This window comes from Eptesicus fuscus, chromosome 23 (genome assembly GCF_027574615.1).
Source record: "Eptesicus fuscus isolate TK198812 chromosome 23, DD_ASM_mEF_20220401, whole genome shotgun sequence".
Lineage (NCBI taxonomy): Eukaryota > Metazoa > Chordata > Mammalia > Chiroptera > Vespertilionidae > Eptesicus > Eptesicus fuscus.
This window is the reverse complement of record NC_072495.1, coordinates 4,744,364-4,755,937: the sequence shown is the minus strand read 5'-3', so window position 1 is coordinate 4,755,937 and position 11,574 is coordinate 4,744,364. Positions and strand designations below refer to the sequence as shown.

At 57.5% G+C, this 11,574-nt stretch overlaps 1 protein-coding gene across 1 annotated transcript; it reads left to right on the top strand.

Moving 5' to 3' along the window:
* The first annotated feature begins 214 nt into the window (after positions 1-214).
* Positions 215-11,181, top strand: HSPB8 (heat shock protein family B (small) member 8). Its single transcript, XM_008142767.3, has 3 exons — positions 215-1,102; positions 6,386-6,449; positions 10,192-11,181. Exons 1-3 carry the CDS (start codon positions 736-738, stop codon positions 10,349-10,351), a joined length of 591 nt encoding a protein of 196 aa, XP_008140989.1. The 5' UTR covers positions 215-735; the 3' UTR covers positions 10,352-11,181.
* Positions 11,182-11,574: the final 393 nt, after the last annotated feature.

The following is an 11,574-nucleotide window of genomic DNA, read 5'->3' as shown; positions in this document are numbered from 1 at the left end:
CCTCAGACCCGTGGTCCCGGGTCCCTGGTCCCCTCTGGGGCGGCAGGATCAGCAGGCACGGGGGAAGTATTTGCAGAGGGTGAGCTGAGCCTGCGGCCAGCAGAGGGTTATTAATAGCCGGGCCTCAGAGCTGGCTGGGAGGGCGGCTCCGGGGAGGGCGGGGAGGCGGGCGGAGCCGGCTGGGGGCGGAGAGCCTGTCCCAGAGGCGGCTGCCCGGCCCTCCCCGCCCCCTCGGGCCAGCGGGGCCTCCGGATCGCAGGGCTAGTTCATCACCTCGGAATACTCCCGTGACGGACCCTGGGCAGTACCCGCCTCCGCCGCAGCAGCTATAAATAAAAGGCTCCCAGCCCAGAAGCCAGGAGAAGTTTCTAGGCCTGCGTCCCAGGGTTTATTAAGCTCCTGGCTCCACTTTAGACCTTGGCGGCTCTGGCTTCGAGCCTGGACAGCCCGGGAGGACAGAGGCTGGCGGATCGCGGGTGAGGCGGTGTGGACAGAGCGCTCCGGGATTCTGCAGGACCAGCAGCCCAGGGGGGCCTGTAGCGGCCGGAGAGTCTTTGGGGTTTGGGACCCCAGCCTGGTGCCTGCCCCCACCCTCCGCAGTGGATGGTTCAGCAGCTTTTGAGGCTGAAGCATTAGCGTGGAAGGCTAGCCCACCCGCACCACCTGGCTGTGTGACCTTGGGCAGGTGGCTCCCTCTCTCTGAGCCTCCATTTGCGCTCCAGCTCAGCATCCGCCATGGCTGATGGTCAGATGCCCTTCTCCTGCCACTACCCAAGCCGCCTGCGCCGGGACCCCTTCCGAGACTCGCCCCTCTCCTCCCGCCTGCTGGACGATGGCTTTGGCATGGACCCCTTCCCCGACGACCTGACGGCCCCCTGGCCCGACTGGGCGCTGCCCCGACTCTCCTCGGCCTGGCCGGGATCCCTGAGGCCGGGCACGGTGCCCCGGGTGCCGACGGCCACAGGCAGGTTTGGGGTCCCTGCGGATGGCAGGAGCCCCCCACCCTTCCCTGGGGAGCCCTGGAAAGTGTGTGTCAACGTGCACAGCTTCAAGCCGGAGGAGCTGATGGTGAAGACCAAGGACAGATACGTGGAGGTGTCTGGTGAGTGGGGAGCAGGAGGGAGAGAGAAGGGGGTGGGGTGGGGGCTGCAGGTTGGAACAGCTCAGAGGACTTCTCCGGAGGGGAAGCTGTGCGGCTGACACAGGCGACCTCAGGGCTCAGGAATGCAGCCCCAGAAGCTCCCTTTAGGGAGAACTCCCCTGTCCTGGCCCCGGAACGCTGGGCCTGACCAGCTGTGGGCCTTGGGGCGCCGGCCTACCCATCAGAGCCGCAGGGAGGTGGGAACCCGGCCGGATATGGTGACGGAGAATCACAGAGGTAGAAGTGACACAGGCATAGGAGTTGAAAGACAGAAGAGAAATAGGGTTCCTTGCACCCCAGCATCACAACATGGCCTCAAAGGTGTGTTAATGTGGGGTGTTAGCAACAGCCTGGCTTCAAGGGCAACACTCCCCTTGTCCCGGCTGAGAACACTGAGGCTTCATCGCCATGTTAAGGGTACGAACTGGTCACCTTGACCAAGCTTCCTGTCTGCCAGACCCACCTGAGCACTCGCCTGCAGCTCCTCAGTCAATGCGACCAGAGGGCAGGGGTCCCATGGGTCTCCCCTTCTTACAGACGAGAAAGCGGAGGCTCGGGGAGGCTCAGGGAACTCTCCCGAGGCTCAAATCCAGCTGCCTGCGAGTTGGAGGCCAGAGGCGAATCGGTCATGTAAGCCCCTACGAGGGACGAAGGGCCGGCCTAAACCTCTTCTGCTCCTGCTCCCCAACAGGCCGCCCCCAGCCCTGAGGACAGAGGCCTCCAGTCCCACTCGGGCTGAGGCTGGGCCGGGCGGGATGCGCCCAAGGTCACGCTGTGAGTCAGCAGCAGAGTCGGGGCCTGCCCACACTCCAGGAGAGAGGAGACGCTTTCTGTCGCTTCCCGGCAATTAAAGCTCCATTAAAAGGAGCCGGTTCCCAGCAGGCTCTGCCGCCAGAAATCAATAAAAGCCTCGCAAACACTGCAAACAGGGGCGGCGGGCAGGGCCAGCCCTGGCAGGAAGGCCTTCGGGGAGTTTCAAAGCCCGGCAGGTCGGCAGGTCGGAATGATAAACATCGGAGGCGCTGGCAGGCGAGGTGGCCGGAGTCAGGCCGGGGCCACGTGCCGGAGGGGTCAGCCGGGGCTCTGGGCAGCCGTGGCCGGGAAGTGGGCTGGGGTTCTGAAACAAGCTCCCCCACTGACCGGCAGGGTGTGCAGGTGACTTAGCGGCTCTCTGCTGTGCCTCCTCACCTAGAAATTGGGGTTCAAAGGGCTACACGGGCATAAGGATGACTGTATCCAATGGGCGGATGCGTGCAACGTGTGGGTGCAGAATGCCTGAAACTGTTACCGAAGCCGATGTTGCTAAAATGCCAGCCACACCGGAAGGCCCTGAGCAATCATAAACGGCAGATGGCCTTCGAGGCCTGGGTCCCCACCCCGGCTGCGCTGTTCACTCTCTAGATGGATGCGGACAAGAACGTCTTTTCACCGCCGAGTCTGTTTCCTCACCTGCAGAACGGGGATCGTAATAATATCTATCCCACAGGCTACAGGGAAGCTTAAATACACGCAGACAATATGGAACATGAGAGTGTCTGTGAAATGGAGCTGGTGCTGGTGCCCTGGAAATGGGCATTATTATGACCACCCTCTCTGTCTGGGTTTTCGTTAAGGTCCTGAGTTTTCCACCCCAGGTCCGAGGGTCCGGTGGCCCTTCCAGGAGACCTCTGCCCAGCCTCTCCGTCCCCTTTTCTAGGTGCTTCTTAGCAAATGGGATCGGGCAGCTCCAAGCCGAGACCCCAGCTAAGTCACTTACTGATCAGGAGGCTTTGAACGCATTTCAGAGCCTCAGTTTCCACATCTGTAAAATGGGGTCATTGGGGAACATAAAAAAGACAAAGACAGACAAAGCCTTTTGAGGTGTAAGATTCTCACAGGTATGCACTCAGCCACCTTGGCTTGACAGAATCCAGATCCCCTGAGAGGACATACAGTCTCTCTCCCAAAAGCAGTTTGAAAAGTCAGATCAACAGCAGAGGCTCCGTCTAAAATGCAACTTTCAGGGAAGTCAGACGTGAAACCGGCCTCCCCTCCGGCATCACATAGTGACAAACCGATTTCCCACGCACTTTGTGCTAAATACCTACACAGGCTGGCTCGCCGCTTCCTCACGTGGACTTCTAAGTAAACATGGCTAGGTTTGTTACACCCATTTTACAGATGAGGAAACTGAGGCCCAGAGAGAGGAATTCACCTGAGATCACCCACTTCTCCATGGCAATGTCTGAAATCCAAAGCCTGGCCAACCTAGCCAGTTCCCGGTTCCGATTGCGCGGCCCTGGGCAAAACCTCCCTACCCCCTCCTACCCTCAGCGCTACCATGAAGGTGGACTGGGTCAGTATTTGCCAAACAGTGTTCTTTCAGCTGTCACTAGGCATCTGAGAAATGGCTGGAGGAGGGGGTCCAGACTTCTAGAAGGTGCCAGATGAAACAACATTTAACCGTCTTCTCGCTGTGGGGCTCGGCAGAGCGTTGAGTTTGCTAACGTGGTTTCTGACTCTGAGAGACGGCCTTGTCTTATCTGACACATGTGAGTGTCCAGTTCCAGGGAAGTGTTTGGATGATGCCGGACTAGAAGATTCCCATCATGCCTCTCACACTCCCACCCCCGCCCTGCAGCCACCAGCCAAGACACGTTCCCTTCCTGGGCCACTGGGCCAGGCTCTGGCCGGGGAGGGACTGGAAAGCCCCCAAGACCGTATGCCCGGCCCTTCTCCTTCCCCCAGGCCCTCCCCGGTGACAGCCTGCCTCCTTCAGCTGGGCCGTGGCTTCCCCGAGGCTGATGCCCACGTCCTCCGAGCCTCTTAGCGTCCCTGGACTTCAGATGAGTTCTGTTTTTCTTTCTTTAATCATAATAATTACTTTTTTATGTTTACAAAAATCAAATTATTCCCATGTAGAAAATAAACAGGAAAGCAAAATAATTACTCATAATCCTTCAACTGCCCCTACTAAATAGATATTCAAATGCTATGCAAATTAAGCTTTAAGGCTCAACACCTTCTTTCAACCAGATGAACCCCACCCCAGGCCCCCCTTATGGAAATCAGAGACCCTCTCCTCCCTGACCCCAAAACCTTGTCCTCAGAGCATGGACAGGGAGGGTTCGCTTCTGAGGGGCAATCCTGTCCCAAACATCAAAATAAACCAAGAGCGTTTACCTTCACACAGTATTTTTACAACTTACAAAGCGATTCTGTGACTCACTGTCATTCACTCCTCACAGTAACCCAGTAATTAGGATGTTGTTGTCACCCCCATTTTAGAGAGCAATACACTGAGGCTCTGAGAAAAGCAGATGTCAGAGCAGGGACTCAAGTCCAAAAACCACATACCTGCCTTTGAACCTTTGCTCCTGCTCTTCCAAGCTGTGTGACCTTGGGCACATCACTTAACCTCTCTGAACTTCTGTTCCCTATCCACAAAACTGCAAGAATAAGGCTGGTGTGGAAATGAAAGTTGTTACAGGTGAGGTGCTTAGAACAGTGGCTGACACCACGCAAGTGCTATCTGAGTTTGCTATTATTATTCTGCCCCCGCTTCCTCCTTTATTATTCCCAGGACACAATGTGCAGAAGGGCTGAGTCAGAGGCACTGGCCTGTCCCCAAGGGAGACAGGCCTCCAGAGCCCAGGCTCCGGGGAGGGGACCAGGGGCTGACCGCGCGCCTCTGGCCACGTGCCGGTGTGAGCGGCGGGCAGCTGGTGGTCAGGGACTTGGCAGGTCAGAACAAACTCTCAGAGCATCAGCACATTCACAGAATAGCAGCACTCCAGTGTCAACACCATTTCCTATAACTGCCCCTTTCTGCCCAGCTGGGTGAGTGAGCAGCACAGACCAAGCTTAGAAATTCTAGAACCCGGAATTTACCCTGAAGAAGCCCAAGAATATCAGCGCAGCAACATTCTTTCCGCATCAGGAGCCGTCCCAGTGCCCAAAAGCTGGGGACTGGCTGCATGACCTTACGTGTCCCCACGGGGAACGCCGGGCAGCCGTGAAAAACCATGTCCAAGAACATCTGCCGTCACCCAGAAAAATAATTACACAGAGTGTGTTAGCAAGATGTAAAAACACATGCACATTTGATAAGCTATATGATGCACAGCTACACCGTATAACATCGACGCATTTCTAAGTACAGAACGACAAGTCTGGAACATCTACAGAAATGCCAGTGGTTTTCTCAGGGCGATGGGGTTATGGGTGGTTTTGATTTTTTTCATTATTTTCTACATTTTCTAACTTACACATGCATTATCTCGTAATCAGGAAAAAGTAATTAAGAAAGGAGTAATGAATAAAAAAGCAAATAATAATGTAGTTACCTATAAATGGTCAGTTTTTCAAAATCTGGGACCACAGACAATAATATATCCCACCAGGTTATTCAGCCTCGATTCCCGAGCCCCTCCGAAGGGCGTCCCTGTGTAAATGAGGGTCCCTCGCCCGGGGCCGTGGCCCCAGAAATGAGGAGGGGAATGGCTCCCCTGACGCTAACTCCCTGTTTACAGAGAAATCAGAGACGCTCTCTCCACTTAAATAAGTAAGAATGGGAAAGGGCCACGAGGCTCAGAGTCTGTTGTATAAACTGCAAGGTGATAGGCAGTTTGGGCCCAGGCCTCCTTGTAATTTCATCTTTTTCCTTCCTAAGGAAGGAAAATAAAACAACAACACCCCCTCCCCTGCCCCCTGCAGGAGGGACAGGGCAGTTCACACCATGAGCCTGCCCCTTCCTTAGGCGGAGCCCCTCTGGGAGGCTGGGAGGGTTTGGTAGCAATGGAAGCTGGGATGGGCAGAGAGGATCGGACCCAGCACCGGGCTTAGATTCAGAGAGAGCTGGTTCAGAGCCCGGGGCTGGGCCTCAGTTCCCGCACGGGTAACCCTGAGCAGCCCATCCTGGGAGGTGGGGAGGGTCCCTGAGCTGTGCATCCGGGGTGTTAGCCCAGGGCTCTCCTGGCTGCTGAGCGGTGGGTGCTGTCCAATGAGGGGCCAGGCTCTGTGATTTCCCAAGACAACACATCATTGTCCACAAACTGCAGTCAAGGCCCTGGTCCCGTCCATTGTCTTGCTTCATCCCCTCTGCAGCCTGGGAGGTGGGCTCAGGTGAGGGGCCCGAGGCTCAGACTGCTGGAGCCCCAAGCCACACCATGAGCGGGGCAGGGGCAGGGTTTGAACCTGAGCCGGGGCTCTCATCAGCGGGAGCCCAAGGGACTCCGATCCTGACGTGGCGTTCCTCCCCTCCAGGCAAACACGAAGAGAAGCAGCACGAGGGGGGCATTGTGTCCAAGAACTTCACCAAGAAGATCCAGTAAGTGACCCCTGGGTGCGTTTCCGGGTGGGCGTGGGGGCGGGGGAGGGGCCTGGGACCCGCGTTCTGGGGTCTGTACCCTCCTGGGCGTCTCTCCTGTGAGACACCCCGTCCCGGCCGCGGGGTAGGGAACTGAACCTTCACCCTCAAGGGGAAAATGTCACAGCAGAGGAATCACGTGAGCAGAAGGCCACCCGCAGAGCCAATGAGTCAAAGCCCCACTGGCAACACGTGTGGGAAGAAGAGGCTGTGGTGCCACCGCTGCACGGACACCCCTTGTTTCTAAGCCACACTCGCCAGGTGTGCTTCCTGCCGTCCTGGCTGCGGGAGCCTTTGGGTGCAGCTCAATGTGCAGGCAGGAGCCCGCACCCTCCCGGAGGGTGGAGAGCCGCGGGCGAAAGGCGCTTGCAGGTAGAATTGAGCACAGCCCCGAGCGGTCCCTCACCCGAACGGCCTTTCCTCACGGCGAGGAGGACGGAGGGTGACGCTAGCCCTGCGGCCGCCCCAGCTGCACCTCCGAGGAGATGGCGGTGCAGGGTCCGCACGCGGCAGCCCCTGGCCAGCGGGCGCCCGCGTGGCTGTTATCCTTGTTGCTATCGGTCCTCACTCCGCCCGGCCCTGCAAAGACAGCAGGAGCCGGATTCCTAGGCTTCCTTTGGCCTCGGGATCCTGCAGTCCCGTCCCCCACGTGTCCCGGCCTGACCCCCTGCGATGCGGGTTCCTGGAAGCCGCGGGCACTTCCCCATAAGGCAATGGCCTGCCTGTCTCTGCTCCCTGGCCTGCCGCCCAGGACCCCTCCCCGCGGTCAGGCAGCAGATCCAACGCTGCTGAGGGGAAAGGGGGGGGGGGCGGGCGCGGATGTTTCTTTCAAGAGGTTCAAATGAGATGTCCCCGCACCACAGACAGAGCTGTGCTGTGAAGGGGACTGAGGCAGAAAGAAGGCAGCGGATTAATCACCTTAGGACGGGGCCATTTGCGTGGATGCTGCCATCTCCGGGGCCTCCGGGGAAACAGCTCTGGGAGTTACTGACCCGACAGAACGGCCTGGAGCGCAGGAGGCTGGGCTGCGGGTCCGCTGGGCCCGGCAGCTGAGCGGGCTCCTGTGACAATTCTGCACTAGCCACCGCCCCGAGCCCCCAGGTCCCCTCCAAACCAACCAGCCACCCTGACCTGCCCGGACCCTCCAGGGCTCCCCACATCCCAGAAACTAAAGCAGGGCTCCTCCCACTTTTTAAACGGGGCCAGTTCACTGTCCCTCAGACCGTTGGAGGGCCGGACTATAGTTTTAAAAAAAACTGAACAAATTCCTATGCACACTGCACATATCTTATTTTGAAGTAAAAAAAAACAAAACGGCAAAAACACTCGCATGTGGCCTGTGGGCCGTAGTTTGAGGACGCCTGAACTAAAGGGTCCCCAGGACCCTCCCCCCTCGCCATGGCGTGAATCCTCCCCCTCTGATTGGTCAGTGCCCAGCTGCCTGTGGTTAAATCTCTCATCTCACCCAGGGGGTGGGAGTCCAGGCTCCACTAACCTGAGCTGCTGTCCCCCCGTTTCCCGCGGAGGCGGAGGCACCCCGATGGGCAGGAGAGGATGTGTGCGAAGCACTCAGCACAGGGGACAACTCCGGGCTCCTCCTGGGGACTGGCCTTATGAAAACCTCCAAACCAGGGCACCTGGTCAGAGACCTCGACTGAGTCTCTCCCCACCGCTGGGCCTCAGTTTCCCCGGGTGTAAAATGAGAGCTTTGTCCTGGACAATCGTGAAGACGCTTTGGGGCTCTGACATTCTGGGGGTCAGTGACACGGGGCTTTGTGCTGAAATATTCACAGAGCAGCAGCAGCTCACCCTCAGCAAGCACTTCCTGCGTACCAGGCACGGGGTTCTCACCACCTGCAGAGGCCGACACTTCCGTTACCCCTCCCCTTAAGGAAATGGGTTCAGGGGGCGAGAGCACAGGCTCAAGGCACACAATCAGGAAGAGTCAGAATTTGAATTCAGGGCCCTGGCCGGGTAGCTCAGTGGGTTAGAGCATCGTCCCGATAGGCCAAGGGTTTGCTCTCCGGTCGGGGCACAAACAAGAAGCACCAGGAATGCATGAACAAGTGGACCAACATGTTTCTCTCTCCCTCTCCCCCCCCCACCCCCCGTCTCTAAAATCAATACATTTTAAAAAATTGCCACCCTCTCCCACTGTATCCGGTGCCCATTGGGTTGGCATGCGGACGGTTAAGCAGAGCTGACCCATCCCAGCAGCCAGGGGGAGGGACAAACTTCAGAAGCTCGACTTGGCAGCTGCCCACGTTCCCTCTTTCTCTTCCCTCCTTCCCACAGGCCCCGTTAATGCCCGCAGCTCAACTTGGCTGGCATCTCCTGGTACACTCGGCGCATGGGCTACGGGCTGTCCCTCCGGGAAGGGCCTGCCCATGACCCAGAGCGGGCTCACCTCACTTCCGGGTTCTTTCATCCAGACCCGTGACTTTGCTTTTACAACAGGCGGAGCCAGCCGGGGCCAGGAGAGCTCTATGGCGATCGAACCTTGTGTTCCCACCCCCCCACCATGGTCCCTTTTTCAAAAGTCAGGTGCCAGAGAGCTACTGGGAATTCAGAGACCAGGATTCCCATTCCATTCCCATCTGCGCTCACCAGCTGTGTGACCTTGGGCAAATCACTCCTCTCTGACCTTGACCTCCCCATCTGTGAATCAGGGATGGTGATGGAACTCGCCTGGTGGGATTGTGGTTAACCAGGAAATGAGGTCCCTCAGGAGGAGTACCGGGCACACGGGAGACGCTCAGAGGCCCAGGTTTATTATTTTTATTCACAAAGGCATCCCGAAGAGGCCACCACGGGTTCTCCCGGTTCCAATAGTTTGTTGAAGAAACCGTGTCCTGGGGAGCCCCCTTCACTCCAAACAACCCCCAAATCGTGAAAACAGCCTCAGAACTGGAACCGGATTTGGGTTCAGAAAGCCCATCCTTGACGCTTGCTCGCTCCCTCACAGAGCCTGTCCCTTCATTTCCCTGAGTCGCTATAAATGCTCAATCCACGGGCTACCAACTCCTGTTAACCATCCGGGACCCGCTGCAAAGCTCTGACCAGGTCATGCCTACACATGTGTTTAGGGAACAAAACACGTATCATCTCCTGCCAACACCTAAGCTGTGCCAGTCACGGCTCATTCCAAACATCACCGAGGACGCTGGCACCGGCGTTCTAGCCAGGCAGCCAGCCTGACCTGTTCTGCCAAACTGCCCATTCCACCATTAATTCCACCCGCAATGCACGTGGCAGGTGGACACACGCCACCCGCTGGAGACACACCTTACGCTCCCCGCGGGGAGGGATGGTGGCCATTTCTGCCAACAGCCGGTGCATTGTGGGTGCTAAGGGGAGACTTCAGCCTGGACCAGACACGGGGCCACGGCTCCCTTGTAAGTTCCTGCCAAGCAGCGTTTTACCACTTGCAAAGCATGTCCACATTCTTCGCAAAGACTTCCAAAGCTCCAAACGTGGTACAGGTTTAATGTAACCATCTCCATTGTGCAGAGGAGAGAACAGGCCCCGAGTAACTGAGTGGCCTTCCCAGGACCACACGCAGCTAGAAAGGGGCAGAGGCAGGACTCAGACCCAGCATTTGCACCCCAAGCCCAAGCTCTTACCAAAAGCATTTTCTTTCGGAGGAAGAGAAGGACGTGTGGACCGCGTTCACATACATGACCAAACCCTGTGCTTCTCCTAGGCTGCCTGCGGAGGTGGATCCCGCCACGGTGTTTGCCTCGCTGTCCCCGGAGGGCCTGCTGATCATCGAGGCTCCCCAGGTGCCCCCGTACTCGCCCTCTGGAGACAGCAGCTTCAGCAGCCAGCTTCCTCACGACGGCCAGGAAGTCACCTGCACTTGAGACCCGTCTTGGCCCATCCTCGTCACCCCCCCCCCCCCAACCCCCAGGGCTTCTCTGATTCCAGGGTACATTAGTCATCACTTTAGCTGAACTCATAGACTTAGTGCCACTGAAATGTTGGGGGTCAGGGTCATCTGACCGGTCCCTAGCGAGTGTATACTAGGTGTTTGCACCCGAGGGCGCCATTGGCAAGTCCTGCTGGGTTGCGTTAGGCCAAAATGCTGGAAGTTTTTTCTCTTTACCTTTCTGTCTTGATAAAAATGTCCATTCAACAGCTGCAAAGCACGCAGAGGGGACATAACACTTCACACAGTGTCTCACCTTGCAAGGGCTGCGTTTCTCTGGGGACCTCGCCTCACCCAGATTCCTATTCTGGGCCCCAATGTCCATGCCTGCCCCCTGGTTGGCTGATGGAGCCCCTGAGCTCACCCCACTGTGTTTGTGCAGCCCTGGCCTACAGAGGCCACAGCAGGGCTCACTCCCCTCCGGGAGTTACCCGCCAGCCATGTGAACACAGATAGCGCCTCTGCCCTCCACCCAGCACCCGCCGCACGTCCCCGAGCTCGCAGTCCCCCAGGAGTCTGGAAGCCCCTCAGTTTTCCCTCTAGCTGAAGTCGCCCTTTCTCGTGTCTATGTCCCCGTCGGGATTTTTACACAGCGGGCTGTCTCCAGGCAGCTCCGCCAGGAACCAAGCAGGGGCCAGGCAGCCTGGCAGGCAGGATGCGGGACTGTGCATATGGGTGGGACGGGTGTGTCATTGTTATCTGAATTGTGCTGTTCTTTAGGGGGAAAAATAACAGTAAATAATAATAAAGGAACTGGTGTTCTTAGCCTGTGTGCTTCCTTCGATTGAGGAATTAAATGCTATATCGCTTAGATTTCTAATATCAACTGGGAATGCTCTGGCTGCGAATACTAACACCCAACACAGAGTGGTTTAACTGACGTAAACATCTACTGTCTGACTTTACAACAAGTCTAGATACGTGATTTCACAATGATCTCTTCAGCTGTGAAACCCGAAGGATTTCCCTTTTCCTCGGCCGTCTCTGACAAGTCTCCCCTCGTGTCTGCACGGCGGCTGCGGCAGGTCCGAGCACCGTCCGGGGAGTGTGTCGGAGAGAAGGCAGGGCGCACGGCCTCCTCATCCGCACTCTCTTCGGCCGGTTCACGGTCTGTCCCCGGAGCGCTCAGGAGGCCACGTTCACCACATCGACCCAAAG

Excerpts from the sequence above, each read along its gene's own strand:
- HSPB8 (XM_008142767.3), top strand. The coding sequence starts at position 736 with ATGGCTGATGGTCAGATGCCCTTCTCCTGCCACTACCCAAGCCGCCTG. Across the intron at positions 1,103-6,385 it reads CAGATACGTGGAGGTGTCTG|GCAAACACGAAGAGAAGCAG; the intron begins GTGAGTGGGGAG and ends CCTCCCCTCCAG. Across the intron at positions 6,450-10,191 it reads AACTTCACCAAGAAGATCCA|GCTGCCTGCGGAGGTGGATC; the intron begins GTAAGTGACCCC and ends TGCTTCTCCTAG.